Below are 23254 nucleotides of genomic sequence, written 5' to 3' on the forward strand. Positions count from 1 at the left end.
TCCCTATTGTATACTCACAATGAATTCGGTATCAGCTGCCAGACTTCTGAATTCATCACTGCTACTGTCCTCGTAAGCATCATTGTAGTTTACGTTAAGAATTCGGAATGAACCCCTGAAGTAATGCCGAATATTACTGGACCCAGATTTGCGTTTAACTGTTGAAGAAACATGTGAAACCAGCAGTAAAGATTGATTCTAAAAGATCAAGGGTGCAGGTTTTTATGGTTCTGTATAAATTAATGGTGTGTAATGTAATCATAAAAAATTATTGTCTTGAGTCAGTCATGGTATATTTTGTAAAGAAATACCATATGGGTACCATATGGGTATTACCATTTCTGAAATTTAGATGAGAATGGTCCAGAAGTGCACAATGTTGCCCATATGGGATGTAGCTGGAAGATTACTACAGCGGTAGCTAGATAGTTAAAGGGGATGTTCCCTTTCAATTACGTTTCTACCCTGGCTACAGTTATAGTGTTATAAAAAATCCAAACCAATCTGGCTGTGGCGGATATCATATCAACAGTGCAGCAGCCAATCAGTGAGCTCAGCAGCTCTACCAGTGAAGATGAAATGTCTCAATCAGAGCAATTGAGCTCACTGATTGGCTGCTGCACTATCGATATGAAATCAGCACCACAGTCAATGCCAGACACTGGGTGAGGTCTCGCCGATGGACCCAGAGAAGGTGAGTATAGCGTGGTTTGTTGTTTTATAAGAAGCTGCAGCCAGGGTAGAATCTTGATTGACAGAGAAGAACCCCTTTAAAGACAACATGTTACATGCCATAAATATGTAATTTGTTTCTACGTTTTGTAAATGCTGTTGTTTCCTATTCTAGTTTTGCTGATTTTATGTTCCTATGCCATCTCCATTCCTGAGATATGGCTTCCTCTTCCCTGTATATAAAACTAGTCGGCTAAAACACAGAGAAACACAGAGAAGAGAAGATGATCCCGCTCACATTTCTACAAAGATTACGTTTACATACAGTGAAGAGGGGCCACATCTCAGAAAAAGTAAAAAAAAATACCATACATATTTATGGCAAGTGAGAGGTCTTCTTTAACTCCATCTGCAGCTGTAGCCCAAATGAATACCTTAAGTTGCTTTCATACAAGCCATTTTGAAACATTTTTTGCAGCCAATTTCAGGGGTGCATCATAAAGAAGTGCTATGTAGAAAAATTAGTGATGGGCGAACCCGCAGATGTTCGGGTCTGGCTGGTTTGACCGGACTTTTTAAAAATGTTTGGTTCGGGTACCAGAACGGTACCCAAACCCAGACCTGGAATCCATTCAAATGAATGAGGGCCCGAACATCTGTGTGACAGTGTGGGAAACAGCGTCTATGACCTGCGGTAACATTACATGTTATCGCTGGTCACAATGTTGCTGTTCCCATGCTGTAAAACAGATGACAGTGTGTGAGCCAGCCCAGCAAATGTGACTGGCAGTACAAAAGGTTACCACTGGTCAGGCATCGGCTGATGAGAGTACTACTGCTCTTGGTGATAGGACAAAAAGCAGGTGACACTGATGAGAGTAGTACTCTCATCAGCTGGCGCCTGGGCATTACAATAAAGATGTAAGTGTGATATAGTGCAGTCAGTGAGTGTGAATCTTACTGTACAATGTGTTTATTGAATAAGTAAGAAAGGTAATTAAAAACACGGTGTTGGGTTTCTTGTAATTTTCATAACCAGCTGAGGGAAAGTCAACGGCTGGGGGCTGATGTTAATATTCTGGAAACGGAACAGTATCCATAAAGGCTCCCAGACTATTAAAGGGAACCTGTCACCTGAATTTGGCGGGCCCTTTTTTCGTCCGATGGGCGGTGTTTTCGGGTGTTTTATTCACCCCTTCCTTTCCCGCTGGCCGCAATATCGTCTTGAAGTTGATTGGCTTTCCTTCGTAGAACACGTCTTAGCATTAGCGCCGGTGCACTAATGTCCCAGAACACAGCGAAATACTTCCGGGACATAGTGCGCCGGCGCATGCGCACTAATGCTTTTTGGCTTTGCCCGCAGTTGGGCAAAGCATACTGCGCGTGCGCAAGGCAAGATTGCCTTGCGCAGGCGTGTTCTACGAAGGAAAGCCCATCAACTTCAAGACGATAGTGCGGCCAGCGGGAAAGGAAGGGGTGAATAAAACACCCGAAAACACCGCCCATCGGATCGAAAAAGGGCCCACCAAATTCAGGTGACAGGTTCCCTTTAATATCAGCTCACAGCTATTTGCTTAGCCTTTACTGGCACATGTGTGATTTGTCTATAGTACATGTTAAATAAAGTTAGTTTTGTTTCCAAAAATCGGCAACGGCATTTATCACAGTGTTTTTCACTTTCTGGTGTTTTGATTTTTTTTGTTACATTGTTCTCCAATCAGATTAATTTATTTTATATTTTGATAGATCAGACATTTCTGAACTCTGCGAGACCAAATATGCAAACTTTTTATTTTATTGTTTTATTTTCAATGGAGCAAAAGGGTGGTGATTTGAACTTTTGCGTTTTATTATTTTTTTCATATTTTTAAAAACTTTATTTTTTTCACTTCTATTTATTTGTTAGTTCCCTTAGGGACTTGAAGCTGTGATCATCTGATCATTTGTGCTCTACATAGAAGTGCACAAGCAAAAATCACGTATGTCTGTATAGCAGAAATCACAATTTATTCACAGAAGGATTGTAAAGGCAGGCACAGGAGTCAGCAGCAGTCATGACAACAAATTGGCACCCTGCGATCACTTCACAGGCTTCCTGTTGCTGCATGTTACATCCCACTGTCAGAGATTGACAGTGGGTTTTAACGGGTTAATAGCCACAGGCGGAGCACCGCTCTGCTGCGGCTGTTAAAAGAACATGATGGCTGATTAAATCAGCTGTCATGTGCCGGGAAAGACGTGTGTTCGGCAAGCCCACATCAACAGCAGGGGCATATGATGGAAACGTACGTCATACGCTTTGAAGGGCTTAAACTGGCCACATCTTGGAATAGTTTCTGCAAAGTTGAATAAAACATCAGTATACTTTTTTTTTCATTTTCCCACCTCCATTGTCGAGTTTTTATCTTGAAAAGTTTAGACTATCACTTTATAATATAATCGAGGTAGCGTTAGCAGACATTCTTCATTAAGGGGGTGTACTTTTTCACCTCCATGATATTGACCAATCATAAGCAAGAGGCATCATGCAGGAAGAAAAAAAGAAACCTCCCCCAGAGAAGTTCAAAATTAGCTTTCTCTTTGTACTATGCTGAGACAAACAATGACAAATAGCTCTAGTCTCCTCCCTAGGTCACACAGATCTCACTGTTGGCATCTATGGTGACTACAAACAGGGTGGCAGGGGGCAGGAGAGCAAGCTATGTGTGTTATTACAAAAAACTCTCTGCCTTGATAGCTTGTAGTGATTTAGAGAAGTATGTGACATACTGCAGCTCTCATCTTACTGTCAGCTTTGCTCTCCTCTTCATCCCCCCACAATGTCGGTGTTAAGAGATGAGAGCTGCAGAGTATCACATACACCACTCTGGATCCGTCCAGCTATCAGAGTATTATTATTCTCCAATGCCTGGGATAGATTCAGAGAGGTGCTTGTAATGACACACAGCTTTGCTCTCATCCCTCCCCACACTTGTAATCAAAATAGGTGTAAGCAGTGAGACCTATGTGACCTCAGAAGGAGAACAGAGCTGTATGTCATTGCATGCCTTACCATATCACACAGAGAAAGCCGGTTCTAAATTTGTCTATGGGCTTTGTCTTTTTACCTCTGCATGATGTCTCCTGCTTATGATTGGTCGATGTCATACAAGGGAAAAAATACATGCCCCCAGAAAAGAATCTCTGCTAACACCGCCTTGGCTATAGTGCAAATAAGAATCAACAAGCCAATATCTCTACAGCGAAGATGAGACATACAAGCTACGTTTTCCTCAGTTCTGTAGACACAATTCATGATGTGGCCAGTTTAACATGATTAACTCTATAAGGAAAGAAAAATTGAGTTATTTATTAACAGCAGGTGGAACTGTGGAGATGGTGAATTATGTTAGTAGTCTTAATAGGGTACAATGGCTGCATGAGAGGGGAAAAAAGTTAGTGATTAACGAATGTTAACTAAATCATACACTCATGTCTATATAAGAGGTGATATGTGAAATGGGAAAGATAGCGTACAGCCCTGGTCATTCCTTTTGCTATTGAGTTTGCGAGAACATATGCACCAAATGGTGGTAAATAGACCCAGCATTTATGGAATGGGTTCAGCGGGTAAAATAAACACTAGACCATTATTTACTGAGTGGTAACACCATTTTGCAGTTTAATTTTCCCTTTTCGGTGAAGCCCCTCTCTTCTATGATCGCCTTTCACCTTGAAATGAAACCTTTGATTGCATGAATCAATAATTCTGCATTACTATTTTTTTTTACAGAAGCCTTTAGGATGCAAAAAAATAGCAACATTCAATTTATAAATGATCTTGTAATTTACTTTCTTACCAATGACCAGATCTATAACAATGGCAGCAACAATAGCTATAACGATAATGGTGATGGCCACGCTGATGACTGCTATTGTGATCTTGCGCTGCCGAGAAGACTTTGGTGGTTCACCTGATTCAGACATCCTAAAAAAAGATACAAAAAATGACGTTCAGCATCTACAAGTTCAGTGATATCTTTTTATGCTAAAATGTAGACAACTTTCTAAAATGTTCTGTCGGTTTTTGTCATTTGTAATTGATCTCCAATTGTCGTAATTAGTTAATGGAATCTTTGAAAACTTTTTATTGTTTAATCTGTCCTGATTGTGTCCATTTTCACAAACCAATATCCACTGATTGAAAGAAGGGTTCCAGCAGTGGAACCTGGGATTATTCGTCCAGTGTATCGGACCGTTACACCTGTATCATTTTACATAGTAACACAAACATTGCAATGAACTAACAGCAAGCAGAGGCCATGAGACTAGTGAAACATGATTCATCTAGAATGAATAATCCTTTACTGTTTCAAAAATCCAGAAAATATGTTTAATAGAAAAAATGAATATTTATGTATATAGTTTTAGCAATTATCAACTTCCAACTTTGAACTCACCTAAAATCTATTGCTGCCTATATAACTAGTGATCTCTTTTTACTCCTATTGATGTTGCCATAGAGCAAAGCTGTAGGTTGCCAGCAACTGTTTATTCTGCTGCCTAATAAACAGGTGCCAGTAAGCCAGCAGAGAAAGGAAATGCCAGGTAAGCTGAAATACTGATGGGAGTGGTGTTGGAAATTGCTGCAGATATATGTTACTTTTCACAATGTGAATCATCACAGGTTGAGAGAGGACAGCGTTAGATCATGGAGACATAGCAGTGTTCAGTCCTACAGAGAGAACAATTCTGTATAGTGTTATGTGATACTTCTACATGTTATCATGGAGATAAACTACAAATCACCAAACTGTGACATTTACTTAGGGAGGTGACGGGCCACTGCATTGGAACTACAAAATCACCTGGCAAACCTAAAAAAAGGAGTTGTCTGGTCTTCTGATGCAGACTTCTGAATCCTTCAGTGTAAGCATCTCACGCTATCAGCATTCTTTGGTGTTGCCAATGAGAGAGGTCAGTCACATGACTGCAAGTATGTGATTTGCCTCCTTTCGGTCACATGCTAACTAGACTTGTCCAGCCTCGGTCAATTCACTTGTATTGAGCGAGGTCAAGAATATTTAATCAACATGTAACCACATGTACGCAAATCGCATACTTGAAGTTATCACACTGGGGGGTGTGGACCCACTGGGCCACAGGCCTGGCTTACCCTGGAGGAGCCTAACTAAGCGTCTACCTGGTCTTCACTACAGCCATTGATGGTGAGGTTAGGCTTGAGCTGCAAGTAGATGCTAGGTACCATTCAAGGGCAGTCCCTGATACTGCAGCAGCTTACACCAAGGGTAAGGAATGCAGGTACTGACTCAGAGTAGCAGCCAGGGCAGGATCTGGATTACTGGAAGTATGGACACTTATGTTATTCAGATGGACCTGCTTCTGGAACTGGTGCAGGTTCTGACAGGATGAGTTCAAGGTCTGGTTAGTGAACAGTCTGTAAGAGTTAGCAGGACGGATTCAGGAGCACGGGATAGACTCAGGTGCAGGGTCACAGAATTAATTCAGGGTTAGGAACAGAGGAAAGATTCTTGTACAGTGTCGCAGGATGGGTAAGCAAACAGGCACCTAACAGCGAACTAGTGGGCTAATACAAATTATACTAAATTTACTCAGGCATCTCCCTACAGTGGGGGGTGTCTTAAATACCTAATGTCTCCCAGCTATAAGCTGGGGACATTTCTGGAATATGTGCGATGTCCCTTTAAAAAGCTGGGAGCCTGCATGCGCAAAGCACATTGCAAGGAGACCTGCACAACATACACAGGCACTGGGACCTGAGGCAGAAGCCGGAGCAGGAGAGGCCGCAGAATGGCCGTGACGGTGAGCTTTTGGCATCCCTGCCAGGGGAAGAAAGGGAAAACATGCAGGGACATCAGAATTACAGCAGTCACCTGACCTCCAGCTCTCACTTGCAATACTGGAGAATCCTCTCAATGTGTGGTACAAATCTTGTAAGTTCCCATGCTTTTATGATGGCCCCCTTAGTAGTAGCCCCCTCACTGTTAGAATGGCTCTCTTAGTAGTAGCCCCCGTGATGTTATGATGGCCCCTTTAGTAGTAGCACCCACGCTGTTATGATGGCCCCTCTAGTAGTAGCCAGTACGCTGTTATGATGGCCCCTTTAGTAGTAGCCTTGTGCCGTTAAGATGACCCCCTTAGTATCAGCCACCGTGCTGTTATGATGGCCCTCTTAGTAGAAGCCCCAACGCTGTTATGATGGCCCCCTTAAAAGTAACCCCATGCTGGCTGTTATAATGGCCTCCTTGTAGTGGCCACCGCAATGTTATGATGGCCCCCTTAATAGTAGTTCCCACGCTTTTATGATGGCCCCCATAGTAGTAGCCACCAAGCTGTTATGATGGCATCTTAGTAGTAGTAGCCCCTCGATGTTATGATGGCCCCTTAGTAGTAGCCCCCATGTTGTAATGATAGCCCCCATAGTAGTAGCCCCGTGCTGTTATAATGGCCCCCTTAGTAGCAGCCACCGCGTTGTGTTGATGGCTTTCTTAATGGCAGTCCTCACGCTGTTATGATGACCCCCTTAGTATTAGCCCCACTCTGTTATGATGGCAGCCTTAGGAGTAGCCCCCAAGCTGTTATGATGGCCCCCTTAAAAGTAACCCCATGCTGGCTGTTATAATGGCCTTCTTGTAGTGGCCACCGCAATGTTATGATGGCCCCTTTAATAGTAGTTCCCACGCTTTTATGATGGCCCCCATAGTAGTAGCCCCCAAGCTGTTATGATGGCATCTTAGTAGTAGCCCCTCGATGTTATGTTGGCCCCTTAGTAGTAGCCCCCATGTTGTAATGATAGCCCCCATAGTAGTAGCCCCGTGCTGTTATAATGGCCCGCTTAGTAGCAGCCACCGCGCTGTGTTGATGGCTTTCTTAATAGCAGTCCTCACGGTGTTATGATGACCCCCTTAGTATTAGCCCCACTCTCTTATGATGGCAGCCTTAGGAGTAGCCCCCAAGCTGTTATGATGCCCCCCTTAGTAGTAGCCCCTGAACTGTTATGGCTCCCTTAATAGTAGCTGGCCTCCAGTAGGAGTCCAGTAGACAGTGGCAGGTCCCAGGCAGTCTGATGCAGTGACATCATCACGCTAGGACTCTAACGTCCCGTGCGTGGCGCGTCGCTCCATCCTGGACCTACTATTCTGTAGGCCTCGGGCCTAATGCGATTTGCGGCTTACAAAACGAAGAGTGGCGGTGCAGGGAGACCATCCATCACATCAGCATGGCTGCTCAGAAGAAGAGTTTGAGTGATGATCTGGCTGCCTGTAGTCTGGACCTTTCACCAACAGAAACATTAAACATCTGGAACTTTATGAAACAGAAAATCCTGAAAAGACGACTTGGAATTTTGAGCCTTTAGAATCCTACACCATACAAGTATGGATGATGTTGCATGATGACGATGATAATACATTATATTCACAAGTCTGAACCTAGTGTTAGTGAGACTATAACCATATTTTACTACTCATGCCATAATATGTGCCAATATGACTTTTCCAGCTACAGAAATTGTTTGGACATAAAGGAATCCCAGAAAAATAATACACAATATATACCTGTCATCCTATTATGCAAACTGGACACCTCTGACAGTGCTCATCTCAAGGGTTTTTGAAGAATGGGCATTGGATTGAAATCCAACAAGACTGATTCTTGTTGCCCACACTTGTAGATGCAGGCAAGTTAGCCCATCCTGACAAGAATTGGGGCATGTCCAGATTACAGTTTTTTTGTGAGTTTTTTAGCGTGTTTTTGAAATTAAATTATCAGAATCAATCAGTTCAAAGTCTGATTAGTTTCAATGGGACAAACTGCTGTCAAATTGCATCACTTCGCAGTAATGAAAAGCCATATTGTATTTAATGTACTGTTACTGACATAATATGGGTTTGTACATCGGTGCTTGCCCATCTCTCTAATTTATCATTTACTTTTCTGTATGTTTACGCATTAGGCTGTGTAGCCATGATGAGTAATACTAGCATTCTTGCACAGTACAAGCGCAGTGCATCGAATTGTTAGAAATCCCATGCCATCTGTGCTTCTTTTTATCTCTGCGTAAAATCACCGAGGGTTTCCGTGCCGCAGCATGTTAATTTCTCTTGCAGGAATGCTCAGTCTATTGTGCGCAATTTCCCAATAGATATGCATTAGATGTGGTAAATCCATAGTTTAAAAAATCACATGTGTTTTAAGTGTATTTATACAAGTGTTTTTAGCCTGGTTTAACCTAATAAATATTTTTTAAAAATTACGTGGGATCCATCCTGCAGACTTATATTATCAGGCTGGGAAAGTCCATGGTAATTGGGCCCTTACCAGCCTAAAAATACAAGCCCACAGCTGCCCCAGAATTGGCGTGTCACATAAGACTACGTACACTATGGAGGGGCATCGTGGGAACATTTTGGGTAATAAATTGTTGAAAGAGAGACAGTATTTTTTCTGTTTTTCACGTATCACTTTCGGGACTACCTCAGATTCGTTGGATTACTGTGGACCTGCATGGGATTTTTTTTCTTCAATAAATTGGTGAGCGAGGGAAAATGTGGGGGAGTCTTTATTCAAATAAAGTATTTTTTTTGTGTGTGCGTTTTTATTTTTAATTCCTTGTTAGTAATGGGGGTGTCTGATAGAATTTTGACAAATCACAATGGTCATCAATCCGATTTACCATTACCCCGATTGCTACCACACCAGGACAGTCAGGAAGAGCAGGGCAAAGCACCAGAGCTGACGTATCTAATGTGATGCGCAAATTGTGAGGTAACTGTGGGCCTGTATTTTTAGACTTGGAATGGTCCAATATCCATGGACCTTCCCAGCTTGATAATATAAGCCCACAGCTGTCTGCTTTACATTGAAGCCTTGACACGCGAAACAGCCGTTGTCCACCCACTCTCACTCCACATGCCTCTGTACCCTGCACATCACAGTTAATGTCCTGTAACCTTCACATGGAATAAAGGACTTTATCTACGAAAGCAATGGTGAGTGCAGCATACTTTTTATAACACTATAATATAAGCCCACAGCTGTCTGCTTTACCTTGGCTGTTTATTAATACATATGGGGCAATCCATGTCATTTTTTTCATTTATTTATTAGCATTAGGCTGGTTTCACATTTGTGGATGGAGGTGCTCCGGAGGGCTGCGTACGTCCGCCATGAAGCTCCACACCTCCTCCGTTCAGCTCCGCCTACGTCGGCATGCGGCGTGCATACCCTATCTTTACCATTAGGTATACAGGCCATGCCGATGTATGCGGATGCCTCCGCATGCGTCGTTTTGATGGTGCGGCGACCGCACCAAATTGCAACTTGTTGTGTTCGGTGCAGGTTGCCGCACCGTCAAAACGAGGCATGCGGAGGCATCCGCATACATCGGCAGGGCCTGCGTACCTAATGGTAAAGATAGGGTACGCACGCCGCATGCCGAAGTAGGTGGAGCTGACCGGAGGAGGTGCGAAGCTTCATGGAGGATATACGCAGCCTTCCGGAGCACCTCCATCTGCAAATGTGAAACCAGCCTAATACATGTACAGTGAACTATACACACGGCACTAATTACATATCTCACTGATATCTTTCTATCTATGTATATCTTTGCACATCAAATCTAACATTTCAAAGAGAGACAAAAATCCATAAAAAATGGCAAGTGAGCTGAGGTGCGTTTGTGCGGACATTCACCTGCATTAAATCCTGAACAAACACTGATAATGGGACCGTGCGCTTAATTAAATTATTTCATTTATATTCAGCATGTTTTTTTACAAGATATGGAAGACAATGTGTAGCCCTACTGCTTTTTCCCATGCAACGATCACAGAAAACATTGAAGTAATCACAGTTCCTCAATAAGCCACTGCAATATGAGACATTTAGGACAGAGAGTTTAAATTAATCTAACAATCCATTTATATATTTCATACTAACATGTTTGGTTTACCACACTTGGATAGTCTCCTTCTGGACCACATGTCCTGAAGACATTACTAGTATCTGGTTTCCCACATTTGGGTATTCTTGAGGTCCACATGTTCATATGACATTACTAATATTCTTGGTTTACCACATTTGGGTATACTTACGGATCACATATGACTGATGACATTGCAAATATAAAAAGATGGAAATGCTGTCCATGTTCCCCCTTGAAGAATATGTGTTTTGTTGATGTGTAATGTGAACTGTGAAATGTGTTATGGTGTTCATATTGCATTCTGCCCAGCAACAGGTAGTTGATAGGGACAGCCAGTTAATGGTTGGGACTTGCCCAGAATGGCAGGGTCTAATCTGAAGGGACAAGAGACAGTTCCTGTCAGAATGTTATAAAGGGCCTGGAGTGCAGAGAGAAAAGACCTAAGTTGTGGTGTGAGCAGTGCCACATTTCTTGGGTGTCCCTAGTAGTAAGAAAAGACCAGGAGACAGAGATAGCTTGATCCAGAGCAGAAATGAGGAAGACTGAGAGACAGAGTGATTTACCAGAGATGGATCCTAGGAGGGAACACCTAGCAGTACGGCCCAGAGTTTATTACTCCTAAAGATAACGGGAGAGTGACCCAGGCGGGAGTTCCAGAGCGTTAGTAGAAGAGAAGATAAGTAATGGCCATACTGGCACCATAGTATCCCAGAGGGGAAAGAAGACGCAGAACTGTTGCTTGAGTAAAGGACTCTTGCTAGTTGAACTGTACTGTCAAGCTGGGTTGTGATGAAGTAGTAAGGAATGGTGAAGACAGCTAAAAGGAGAGAAGAGAAAGGGACTGAATCTGTGTGAGGAAAATTGTTACATATTATAAAGTAAACATTTGAGAAGCCATGTCCCCGCTAGCTACTGTACATAACCCTCTTCAATTTAATGTTCACTAAAAGGTTTCTTTTAAACTGGTGGTCTCCCTTATTGAGCTGTAAAACATCTGGTCCTAGCCAACCAGCAACATTAGTTAAATGCAGCATGCAAGGGCGTAGCGCCCCCACAGCACAAGTTCACACATCCAGCCAGGACCCCCACCTTCATGTAACATTCTGGGGTGTAAGAGATGAGAACCTCATCTATGGCTACCGCCCTGCACCTCATTACACTTGAAAAAACAAAGACAGAAACATGATTAACCCCTTAGTGACAGAGCCAATTTGGTACTTAATGACCGAGCCAATTTTTACAATTCTGACCAGTGTCACTTTAAGAGGTTATAACTCTGGAACGCTTTATCGGATCCCACTGATTCTGAGATTGTTTTTTCGTGACATATTGTACTTCAAGTTAGTGGTAACATTTCTTCGATATTACTTGCGATTATTTATTAAAAAAATGGAAATATGGCGAAAATTTTTAAAATTTTGCAATTTTCAAACTTTGTATTTTTATGCCCTTAAATCAGAGAGATATGTCACAAAAAATAGTTAATAAATAACATTTCCCACATGTCTACTTTACATTAGCACAATTTACAGTTACAAGGGTAACAGGAGAAAATGGACACCAGAAGTTGTTGTACAATTTGTCTTGAGTACGCCGACACCCCGTATGTGGGGGTAAACCACTGATTGGGTGCATGGCTGAGCTCGGAAGCAAAGGAGCGCCATTTGACTTTTCAATGCAAAATTGACTGGAATTGAGATCGGACGCCATGTCGCGTTTGGAGAGCCCCTGATGTGCCTAAACAGTAGAAACCCCCCAAAAGTGACCCCATTTTGGAAACTAGACCCCCCATGGAACTTATCTAGATGTGTAGTGAGAACTTTGAATGCCCAAGTGCATCACAGAAGTTTATAATGCAGAGTCGTGAAAATAAAAAATATATTTTTTTTAACAATAAAGAATTTTAGCCCCCAAGTTTTTATTTTCACAAGGCTAACAAGAGAAATTGGACCCCAAAAGTTGTTGTCCAATTTGTCCTGAGTATGCTGGTACCCCATATGTGGGGGTAAACCACTGCTTGGGCGCACGGCAGAGCTCGGAAGGGAAGGAGCGCCATTTTGGAATGCAGACTTTGATAGAATTGTCTGCGGGAGTTATGTTGCGTTTGCAGACCCCTAATGTACCTAAACAGTAGAAACTCCCAACAAGTGACCCCATTTTGGAAAATAGACCCCCCAAGGAACTTATCCGGATATGTGGTGAGAACTTTGAATGCCCAAGTGCTTCACAGAAGTTTATAATGCATAGTAGTGAAAATAAAAAATATTTTTTTTTCCCACAAAAAAAGATTTTTTTAGCCCCCAAATTTTTATTTTCACAAGGGTAACAAGAGAAATTGGACCCCAAAAGTTGTTGTCCAATTTGTCCTGAGTATGCTGGTACCCAATATGTGGGGGTAAACCACTGTTTGGGCGCACGGCAGAGCTCGGAAGAGAAGGAGCGCCATTTTGGAATTCAGACTTTGATAGCATTGTCTGTGGGTGTTATGTTGCGTTTGCAGAGCCCCTGATGTACCTAAACAGTAGAAACCCCCCACAAGTGACCAAATTTTGGAAACTAGACCCCCTAAGGAACTTATCTAGATATGTGGTGAGAACTTTGAATGCTCAAGTGCTTCACAGAAGTTTATAATGCAGAGTAGTGAAAATAAAAAAATATTTTTTTTTCCCACAAAAAAGAATTTTAGCCCCCAAGTTTTTATTTTCACAAGGGTAACAGGAGAAATTGGACCCTAAAAGTTGTTGTCCAATTTATCCCGAGTACGCTGATGCCCCATATGTGGGGGTAAACCACTGTTTGGGCGCACGGCAGAGCTCAGAAGGGAGGGAGCACCATTTGACTTTTTTAGCGCAAAATTGGCTGTCGTGTTTGGAGACCCCCCTGATGTACCTAAACAGTGGAAACCCCCAAATTATAACTCCAACCCTAACTCCAACACACCCCTAACCCTAATCTTAACCCGATCCATAATCCTAATCACAACCCTAACGATAATCACAACCCTAACCCCAAAACAGCCCTAATCTCAACCCTAACCATAACCCTAATCAAAACCCTAAATCCAACACACCCCTAACCCTAATCCCAAACGTAACCCTAATCCCAACCCTAATCCAAACCCTAATCCCAACTCTAACCCTGACTTTAGCCCCAACCCTAACCCTAACTTTAGCCCCAACCCTAACCATAACTTTAGCCCCGTCGTCACAAAAAAAGTTCAATGTAACCCTTTTTTTGTACGTCGCGTTCGCCATTTCCGCGCATGCGTGGCCGTAACTCTGCCCCCTCCTCCCCAGGACATAGACTGGGCAGCGGATGCGTTGAAAAACTGCATCTGCTGCCCACGTTGTGCACAATTTTCACAACGTGCGTCGGTACGTCGGGCCGACGCATTGCGACCGCCCCGTACCGACGCAAGTGTGATAGAAGCCTAAGGCTACTTTCACACTAGCGTCGTACTCGGCCCATCGCAGTGTGCCGGGCCGACGTACCGACGCTAGCGTTGTAAGCGCCGCACAACGGGTGCAGCGGATGCTGTTTTTTCAACGCATCCGCTGCCCCATTGTGAGGGGAGGCGGGGGCGGAGTTCCGGCCGCGCATGCGCGGTCGGAAATGGCGGACACGTCACACAAAAAAGTTACATGTAGCTTTTTTTGTGCCGACGGTCCGCCAAAGCATGACGCATCCGTCGCACGACGGATGCGACATGTGGCAATCCGTCGCAATGCGTCGCTAATGCAAGCCAATGGAGAAAAAACGCATCCTGCAAGCACTTTTGCAGGATGCGTTTTTTCTCCGACGCATTGCGACGGAAGCCAAAAAACGCTAGTGTGAAAGTAGCCTAACCCTAACCCTAACCCTAACCCTAAATTTAGCCCCAACCCTAACCCTAGCCCTAACCCTAACCCTAACTCTAGCCCTAACCCTAACCCTAACTCTAACCCTAACTCTAACCCTAACCCTAACCCTAACCCTAACCCTAACTCTAACCCTAACTCTAACCCTAACTCTAACCCTAACTCTAACCCTAACTCTAACCCTAACCCTAACCCTAACTCTAACCCTAACCGTAACCCTAACTCTAACCCTAACCCTAATTTTAGCCCCAAATCGTCTTCTCCTGCCGGCCGGCAGATGGCAGCAGATGGCGGGCGCACTGCGCATGCGCCCGCCATAAGGAAAAAGCCGGCTGGCAGGAGAAGACAGAAGAGGACCCAGGGACACCGGGTGAGTATGTTAGGGTCCCCGAATCCCCCTATTTCTCTGTCCTCTGATGTGTGATCACATCAGAGGACAGAGAAATAGAGATCGCTTTTTTTTTTTTTTTGCGGTCGCCGGTAAACTAAGTTTATGTCCCAGTTCATACCTTTGGGTTTTTTTTCTGTGTGTCTGCATCATGTGCATATAAAGGTGTGGCCTGCCTTTCTTTTGAGCTGGGTATTAATGATGTGGTCTCCCTTGGCTGTGTCCACTGGTTGGGCTCAGTCCTTCTCAGCCCTTATCTGCATGCATGTCACTTGACAAACGGTAAGGTTTTTAATATTAGAGCTACGACTGTCCCAACTAATGTCGCCGTGACGAGGCAGGATGGCTTTTACATTTTTTTAATCAAAAAACCTAAACTTAACTAAGTACCGTATATTATTTTTATGTACTATGCTATTTATTTATTTATTTACTGCAGGGTATTTAATCATTATGTTTCTGCCTTTTTTATGTTTAGTGGCTAGTGTGAATGTGCACTTATCTGCTGCTTGCCCACCAGTTTATACCTTTTTTTTCTGTCTGTTTGCATCATGTGCATATAAAGGTGTGTCCTGCCTTTCTTTTGAGCTGGGGTGATAATTAGTGTGCATACTGTCAGAAAAGTGAGGTGCCGGTGGAACGGGCTGTGAAGCCCTGAACTCTATAGAATCAAAATTCACGTCACACTCATAGGTACAATCGTTTTATTCAAGTCTATTACCTAAAGAAAATCAAGGGAGCAGGTCAATTTGATGGTACAGACAGGCGACTATGAATTATAACAGATGTTTCGACCCATCCCGGGTCTTAATCATTAAGTCTTTAATCTAAAGGCAGTAAGATATCTCATGTATTTATTGAAAAGGTAAGGTACAAGAGAAGGAGAGGAACTGTCTCTGCATTCACAGGAGGAAGAGGAAGGCCAGTGAAGGAAGATGTAGTCTGAAGCTGGAAAAGTTCACGTTGTGCTCGTTGCATTCCTCAGGCCGGAACTACCGTGATCAGATAGCTAAACTTGTTGTTTTTACCCCAGCTAGATTAAGAGACACTGCAGCCGCTAGAAGGTCCTACACCCTCAGTCAAGGACTGAATCTAATCCAGGATTGGTGTCATCCCTAAGGGACTGTGTGTGTGTCTGTCTTGTGGACAGTAGTGGAGCTTAAGGACTGTGTTTCCGTCCTACGGATTGATGGGGGGGAGCGGCAATTGACTGTGGCCTTAATGTGAAGGGCTACCCTTACAGGGATGGACTGTGCCATGTTGTATGGCTTAAGGGCCCTTATGAAGAGGGGCCAAAGTTAACCCGGGGGACTGTCAAACATCTGGTCCTGATCAACCGGCAACATCAGTTACATGTAACCTGCAAGGGCGTAGCACCCCCACAGCACAAGTCCGCACACCCAACCAGGACCCCCACCTTTATGTAACGTGTCTGGACATAAGAGATAAGTACCGCACCGACGGCGACCACCCCTTCCCACATTTCACTAACATGCCTGGTTTCCCACATTTGGGTATACTTATGGATCACATGTCCTGATGACATTTCTAACTTGTCTGGTATACCACATTTTGGTATTCTTGTGGACCACATGTCCTGATGACATTACTAACATATTAAAATGTTTGGTTTAACACATTGGGGTATTCTTGTTTACTAAAGATCCTGGTGAAATTACTAACATGCCAGGTTTACCACATTTAGGTATATTTGTGGAACACATGTCCTGATTACCACATGTTCATATAACATTACTAACATTCTTGGTTTACCACATTTCAGTATTCTTGAGTACCACGTGTCCTGATGACATTATTAATATGTCTGGTTTACCACATTTTGGTATGCTTGTGGATCACATGTTCTGTTAACATTATTAATAATCAGAACATGAATATGCGATTGTTATTTATTATCCTGTGAACAATGCCCTATGTGTAGTAGGATAATCAGAGCAGGATTTGTAGTTTTCCATTTCGCGGTGTGACATGCTTCGAATATGACATACAGCTCTGGCAAAAATTAAGAGACCACCACATCAAAACCCTGTCATGGGCAACCCAATCTCCAGACCTGGACCCCATTGAAAACCTCTGGAATGTAATCAAGAGGATGATGGATAGTCACAAGCCATCAAACAAAGAAGAACTGCTTAAATGTTTGCGCCAGAAGCACTGTGAAAGACTGGTGGAAAGCATGCCAAGACGCATGAAAGCTGTGATTAACAATCATGGTTATTCCACAAAATATTGATTTCTGAACTCTTCCTGAGTTAAAACATTAGTATTGTTGTTTCTAAATGATTATGAACTTGTTTTCTTTGCATTATTTGAGGTCTGAAAGCACAGGTTTTTTTTTTTAATTTTGACCATTTCTCCTTTTCAGAAAAAACAAAACAAAATGTATTGCTTGGAAATTCGGAGACATGTTGTCAGAAGTTTATAGAATAAAAGAACAATTTACATTTTACTCAAAAATATACCTATAAAGAGAAAAATCAGACAAACTGAACAATTTGCAGTGGTCTCTTAATTATTGCCAGAGCTGTATATACTTGTGGACCACATACTGTATACTGATGACATTACTAACATACTAACATGTCTGATTTCTCACATTTGGGTATACTTGTGGACCACATGTCCTGGTGACATTACTAACATGGCTGGTTTACCACATTTGGGTATAATCTGAGTAGGATTTGCAGTTTTCTTATTTAGTGGTGTGACATGTTTCGAACATGACATACTATATATACCTGTGGACCACATATACTGATGACATTAATAACATACTGACATGTCTGGTTTATCACATTTGGTTATACTAATGAAGCAAATGTCCTGATTACATTAATAACATTGAGACTATGAATATGTGACTGGTATTTAGTATTCTGTGATCAGCCCTATGTGAAGTAGAATAATCAGAGCAAGATTTGTGGTTTTCTCATTTAGTGTAGGAGCAGACGATCAGTAAACGCTGTGGGTTGGACACTGCATACTTGTGCAGCATTAAACCCACAGCCTCCAGATGTTACAGCATAGTGGATGGGATTTCAAGAAATCTCATGGCCACTATGCGTCCAGAGACGCCCGCAGCTCATCCGCAGAGACAGACATGCAGCACGTCTCTCCAGACCGCAGCATGTCTATTTCTCTTGTGGAGACGTGAGCCTCTGCAAGATAAATTTCACCTGTACAATGTATTGGATACGGTGATTCCATACGATTCAATGAACACATGCGGATTCACCTGTGTTCAATAGCTGGCAGCGCTTTAGACGCAGCGGCCATGTGGTGCGTCCAAAGCGCTGCCAATTCCTGAACATCTGCACATACCCTTAGCGGTGTGACATGTTTCCAACAAGACATTTCTCTCTGTAGTATACAAACACTGCATTTAATGTGACTATATTTGTCTAGTCTTCCTTGTCTGTTCATACCAAACTGTAATTACGGGGGCTGAAGGCTGTCAGATATGTGTGACATTTTATGGTCAGAATGATTTTATATGTGATCTTGAATAAGACAAAGATATCCTCTGGTATTCAGAGAATTGAAACTTTCACTTTGCAGTTAGGATTAGATGTCAATCATTAGTGTATTAAATGCATCATTATGCATCATTTATTGCAATGATTATTGACCTGCTTTGCCAACCTCCCAGGATGATTTAAAAGAGATCTATTAGTTTAACATGCTGCTCTGTGTAGGGACAGAATAAAACAACTGCAATACTTGTTTAATAGAACAAAATGGAACAAGCAGTGTATACAGTATTACTGCATTCATTTAGAAACGAACCTATATAAAATGCTCTAAGTTAACTTAAAGTGCTTTTGCCCTAATATGAATACTGTTAACTTTGTACTTTAAAATTATAAAGGGGTTGACCTGCCATAACAACTTATCACCTATTGATATTGATGCTGATTGCTGGGGATTAACTGCTGGGATCCCTTCTGATCTTGTGAATGAGACCCTAATATCCCCCATTTCAATGAAACAAAGGTAATAATTTTAAAAAATTTCCATTTTTTTTCGGCCCATTAGGGAACTTGAATTGATGATTGCTTAATCATTGCATAATGTTTTTGGAGTACTCAGTAAATTCCCAATCCTAATTGCTTTGCTGTGTTGTCCTTTATGCAGTTGTTTGGTTATTATTTCATGGGAAACAAAAAAAAGAGATGTGAAGCTTTCAACTACAGTAGGTGCCACTGATTTTGGCTTACAGATATTGATCAGTCCCCAAAAAAGTATGACGGATCTGAGGTCCTTTTTTAGGCCTCTGTCGTGGTACAACATAAGCCTCTAATCCTTGACTCGATGAAGGTGCCAATTTTATGTCGAAATGTGTAGCTTGAATAAAAGAACATTGACTTACATTCTGGACGTCCATTATCAGCAGCACTCATATCCTACATTTTCTGCTTTATTGTTGTGTCTATCGCAGGGCACCAATGAATTTACAGAGAAAGTCCCTTTTCTCTAATAAGCTCTTTAGATGCCTCAGTCAATATTGGTTTCTCCGATCCCAGCCATAATTGTAGTTCGGCTGTCAATCACCGCTGGGCACCCATTGTTGATCATCTTCTGTTCCCATGCAATATCCATGATGAAGAATTCCATGACATATATGGAGTATTAAAAGATTACCACAACCACTTTTTATGTCAAAGAAGGGTCTGCAGCACAGGGCTTTCATTTTAGATCTAAAACAAAACATTTTCTGCTCATACAAACCCCATCTATAACATGATTGGTCCTTCATTTGATTGAAGAGCATGTGATGCTATTGGAAAATGTATTGCCTTAAAGAGCATCCCCAGTGAAGTGTTCAATGTAGCATAATTACAAAAGAACCCTAGTTCTATACTAAAAAGAAGTACCCTTTCTAATTGTATACAGTGACAACTAGGTACACAACATAGGGAAACATCAGACAACACGGAATAACTACAATATCTGTTCTGAAAAGTCATTCAATACCTTTAAGCAAGTTGTCATAAGGCTGATGTGTACATCCCCATACAGAAAAATGAAATCCATACAGACCTTAGTGCCAGTGTTGCTTAAAATGTTCTGCCTTTCTAGTGACTTGGTATATAATCCTTCAGAATCAATAGAATATTTACCTGAGACTAGTACGTCCTTCTCCGCTTCTTCCTTGTATCGTCTCTGTGATGATTATGCCGCTATGAGTGTTTCTCTGGTGTAAGAAAGTTCTTTAACTGTCCTTACTGAGCCAAAGGGTTGAACAATCCTTAAACAAGCGAACAAAAACGTGCTTAGCCTCAAACTTGTCAGACTGGTCCTGGTCTACAGGTGACTTTGATAATATAAGATTGTGCGCTAGACAGAAGGTGCTATTGGATTAATAACAAGTAAGTTATACCTGCTTCCTCAATTAAATTGGTTGCAACAGAAGAAACTAGTTGGAAGGGTGTGTTAGGACACATGGTAATGAGATGTGTGTAGCCAAAGGCTTGGCAAATTATTAACATTTCCACCTACTGTTCATCAAGTGTTATTATCCTGACGGATGAATACTTTCAGAGCTGACCAAGCTTTTCATATGTTGAACACCACATTTGCTGTGGAGGTATTTTAAAGCAGCTGTCCATGGTGAACCCAAGGTTTCCAGCTGGATCGAGGGTGTCCTAGTGCTGAGACCCCCAACAATCAACTGAAACATGTGAGGTATTCTAGCATGAAATCAATAGGCTGTCCCTGTAATGCACAGATGTCCTGGGTTCTCCTAAATGAGAGACCTTCTCTGTGCTCAATCTTGTAGACAAAGGTCCTAAAGGAGGAATTCCCTAATTGGGTAATTAAATTTTTTCCTAAACCCCATGACACCAAAGTATTGAAAAAAAGAAACTTAATATGCTTTGCTGGGATTAACCATTATCATCACTTCTGGTATGACTGTTTTAATAAATACTTGTGTTTCTCATGAAATAGCAATGCTATAGCACTGTTTTGTTGAATCTCTACAATAAGCTGTTCCTCTGTTAATTCTCTTGGAAATGTAGGAAAAATGTACCCTAGGCTAAACAGTGTGGCCAGGTTGTAGCCATGGTGCGGCCGCATTGCGGGCGGAGATCGTAGCTTCTGCTATTTTCTATTTTGTGACTGCTTAAGAAGTTAAAATTTTTCAATTTCTTTCCCAAAAAATAAAATGACTAGAGTTGGTGTGAAGTCCAGCAGCAAGGTCAGATAATCAGGCCATAGGAAGGGAGCCCTGAGAAATGTCTCTGACTTGCAGACATCCATAGCTCTTCTGTTGATTAGCAGGCCTGATGTGACATAATTGTTTCGGTGTTTCCTGCCTTGCGAATAAAATGTTGCCCATTGGACTGGGTCCTGTGAATCGATTTGCAACAACTTTTCAAAAGACTGTTTAGTGACAGAGCCAATTTTGTACTTAATGACCAAGCCAATTTTTACAATTCTGACCACTATCACTTTATGTTGTTATAACTCTAGAATGCTTCAACGGATCCCACTGATTTTGAGACAGTTTTTTCATGGCATTTTGTACTTCATTTTAGCCTTAAAATGTCTTCAATATGACTTGCGTTCATTTATAAAAAAAACGGAAATATGGCAAGAATTTTGAAAATACTGCAATTTTAAATTTTAATTTTTTCGCCCTTTAATCAGATTGTGGTGTTACTCAAAATACTTAATAAATAACATTTCCCGCATGTCTACTTTACATCAACACAATTTTGGAAACCCAATTTTTTTGTCAGGAAGTGATAAGGGTTAAAACTTGACCAGCGATTTCTCATTTTTCCAACAAAAATTACAAAACCTTTTTTTTTTAGGGTCCACCTCACATTTGAAGTGAGTTTGGGGGTTCAATATAACAGAAAATACCAAAAAGTGACACCATTTTAAAAACTACACCCCACAAGGTGCACAAAACTACATTCAAGAAGTTTATAAACCCTTGAGGTGCTTCACGAGAGCTAAAGCAATGTGGAAGGAAAAAATGAACATTTTACATTTTTCACAAAATATTTACATTGGAACCAATTTTTTTATTTTCACAAGGGTACCAGGAGAAAATTAGCCACAAAATTTGTTGTGCAATTTCTCCTGAGTACGCAGATACCCCACATGTGGGGAAAAGCCACTGTTTGAGCGCATAGCAGGGCTATCAGAAGGGAGGGAGCACCGTTTGACTTTTTGAACACAAAATTGTCTGGAATCAATGGTGGCGCCATGTCACGTTTGGAGACCTTCTCATGTACCTAAACAGTGGAAACCCTCCAATTCGAACTCCAACCCTAATCTCAAAACACCCCAACCCTAACCATTACCCTAACCACAAACCTAACCCCAACACACTCCAAACCATAATCCCAACCCTAACCATAACCCTAACCACAAACCTAACCCTAACACACCCCTATCCCTAATCTCAATCCTAACCTTAGCTCTAACTGTAACCCTAGCCCTAACCCTAACTTTAGCCCAACTCACTTTAGCGCAACTCTAACCCTAATGGAATAATGGAAATAAAATTGTTTATTTCATTATTTTTCTCTAACTAAGAGGGTGATAAAAGGGGGTTTTATTTCCTTTTTTTTATTTTGATCACTGTGATAGGGTCTATCATAATGATCAAAATGAACCAATAGGAAAAATGTCCTATTGTTGCCGGGTGCCGGTTGGCAGATCTCGGCAGGCGCACTGCGCATGCGCCCGCAATTTTCTCCCGGAAGAAGACTCCGGCGACCCGGGGGACTTCACGGGGGCATGCAGGGACACCACAGGTACCGGGGGGGTGATCGGGGGACACGATTTCTCTTTCCTCTGATGTGCGATCACATCAGAGAAGAGAGAAATTAAACGGGAAATCTGACTTTTTTTTTTGCGGTCGCCGTTATACAGTTAATTTGTTGTGCAATTTCTCCTGAGTACGTCGATACCCCATAAGTACCCTTAACTGCCGCAGTTAAAAGGCGTATCGGCGGTCGTTAAGGGGTTAAAGTGAACCTATCAACAGGATTGTGCAAAGTAACCTACAGGCATTGTCAGGTTGGCGCCGTTATACTGATTAATATGTCACCTTGGTTGATGAAATCCATCTTGTGGTTGTTTAATCTTTATTTTTAGTTTTCAGTTAATAATATGCTCGTGCTCCGGGGAGGGGGGGGAAGGGGCTTGTTGGGTGGGTCTTCATGTGGTGCTCTGATTAGGTATTCATCAGTATGGCTTCCAACAGGTCACTGATCCCTCACTATAGTATAGAAAATGTTTTAGCACAGCCTGCTAAGGAGGTGCACAAATATAGGTTCCCAAACTTTGATACGTGAAATAATTTATAATTGGCACACTCCAGAAATGTGATGCAAAGGGGAATATTTAATG

The 23254-nt window shown here is 42.1% G+C and overlaps 1 protein-coding gene across 1 annotated transcript in view; it reads right to left on the reverse strand.

Moving 5' to 3' along the window:
• Nucleotides 1–20137, reverse strand: part of LOC143771742 (transmembrane protease serine 11G-like) — a 57777-nt gene extending 37640 nt beyond the window's left edge. The window contains exons 1-3 of the mRNA XM_077260608.1: nt 20005–20137; nt 4512–4639; nt 19–158 (exon numbers count right to left, since the gene is read on the reverse strand). Coding sequence (XP_077116723.1) covers nt 19–158; nt 4512–4638 — 267 coding nt within the window. The 5' untranslated portion in view covers nt 4639; nt 20005–20137. The remainder of the gene's footprint in view (nt 1–18; nt 159–4511; nt 4640–20004) is intronic.
• Nucleotides 20138–23254: the final 3117 nt, after the last annotated feature.

The sequence above is a fragment of the Ranitomeya variabilis genome, chromosome 1, assembly GCF_051348905.1.
Source record: "Ranitomeya variabilis isolate aRanVar5 chromosome 1, aRanVar5.hap1, whole genome shotgun sequence".
Lineage (NCBI taxonomy): Eukaryota > Metazoa > Chordata > Amphibia > Anura > Dendrobatidae > Ranitomeya > Ranitomeya variabilis.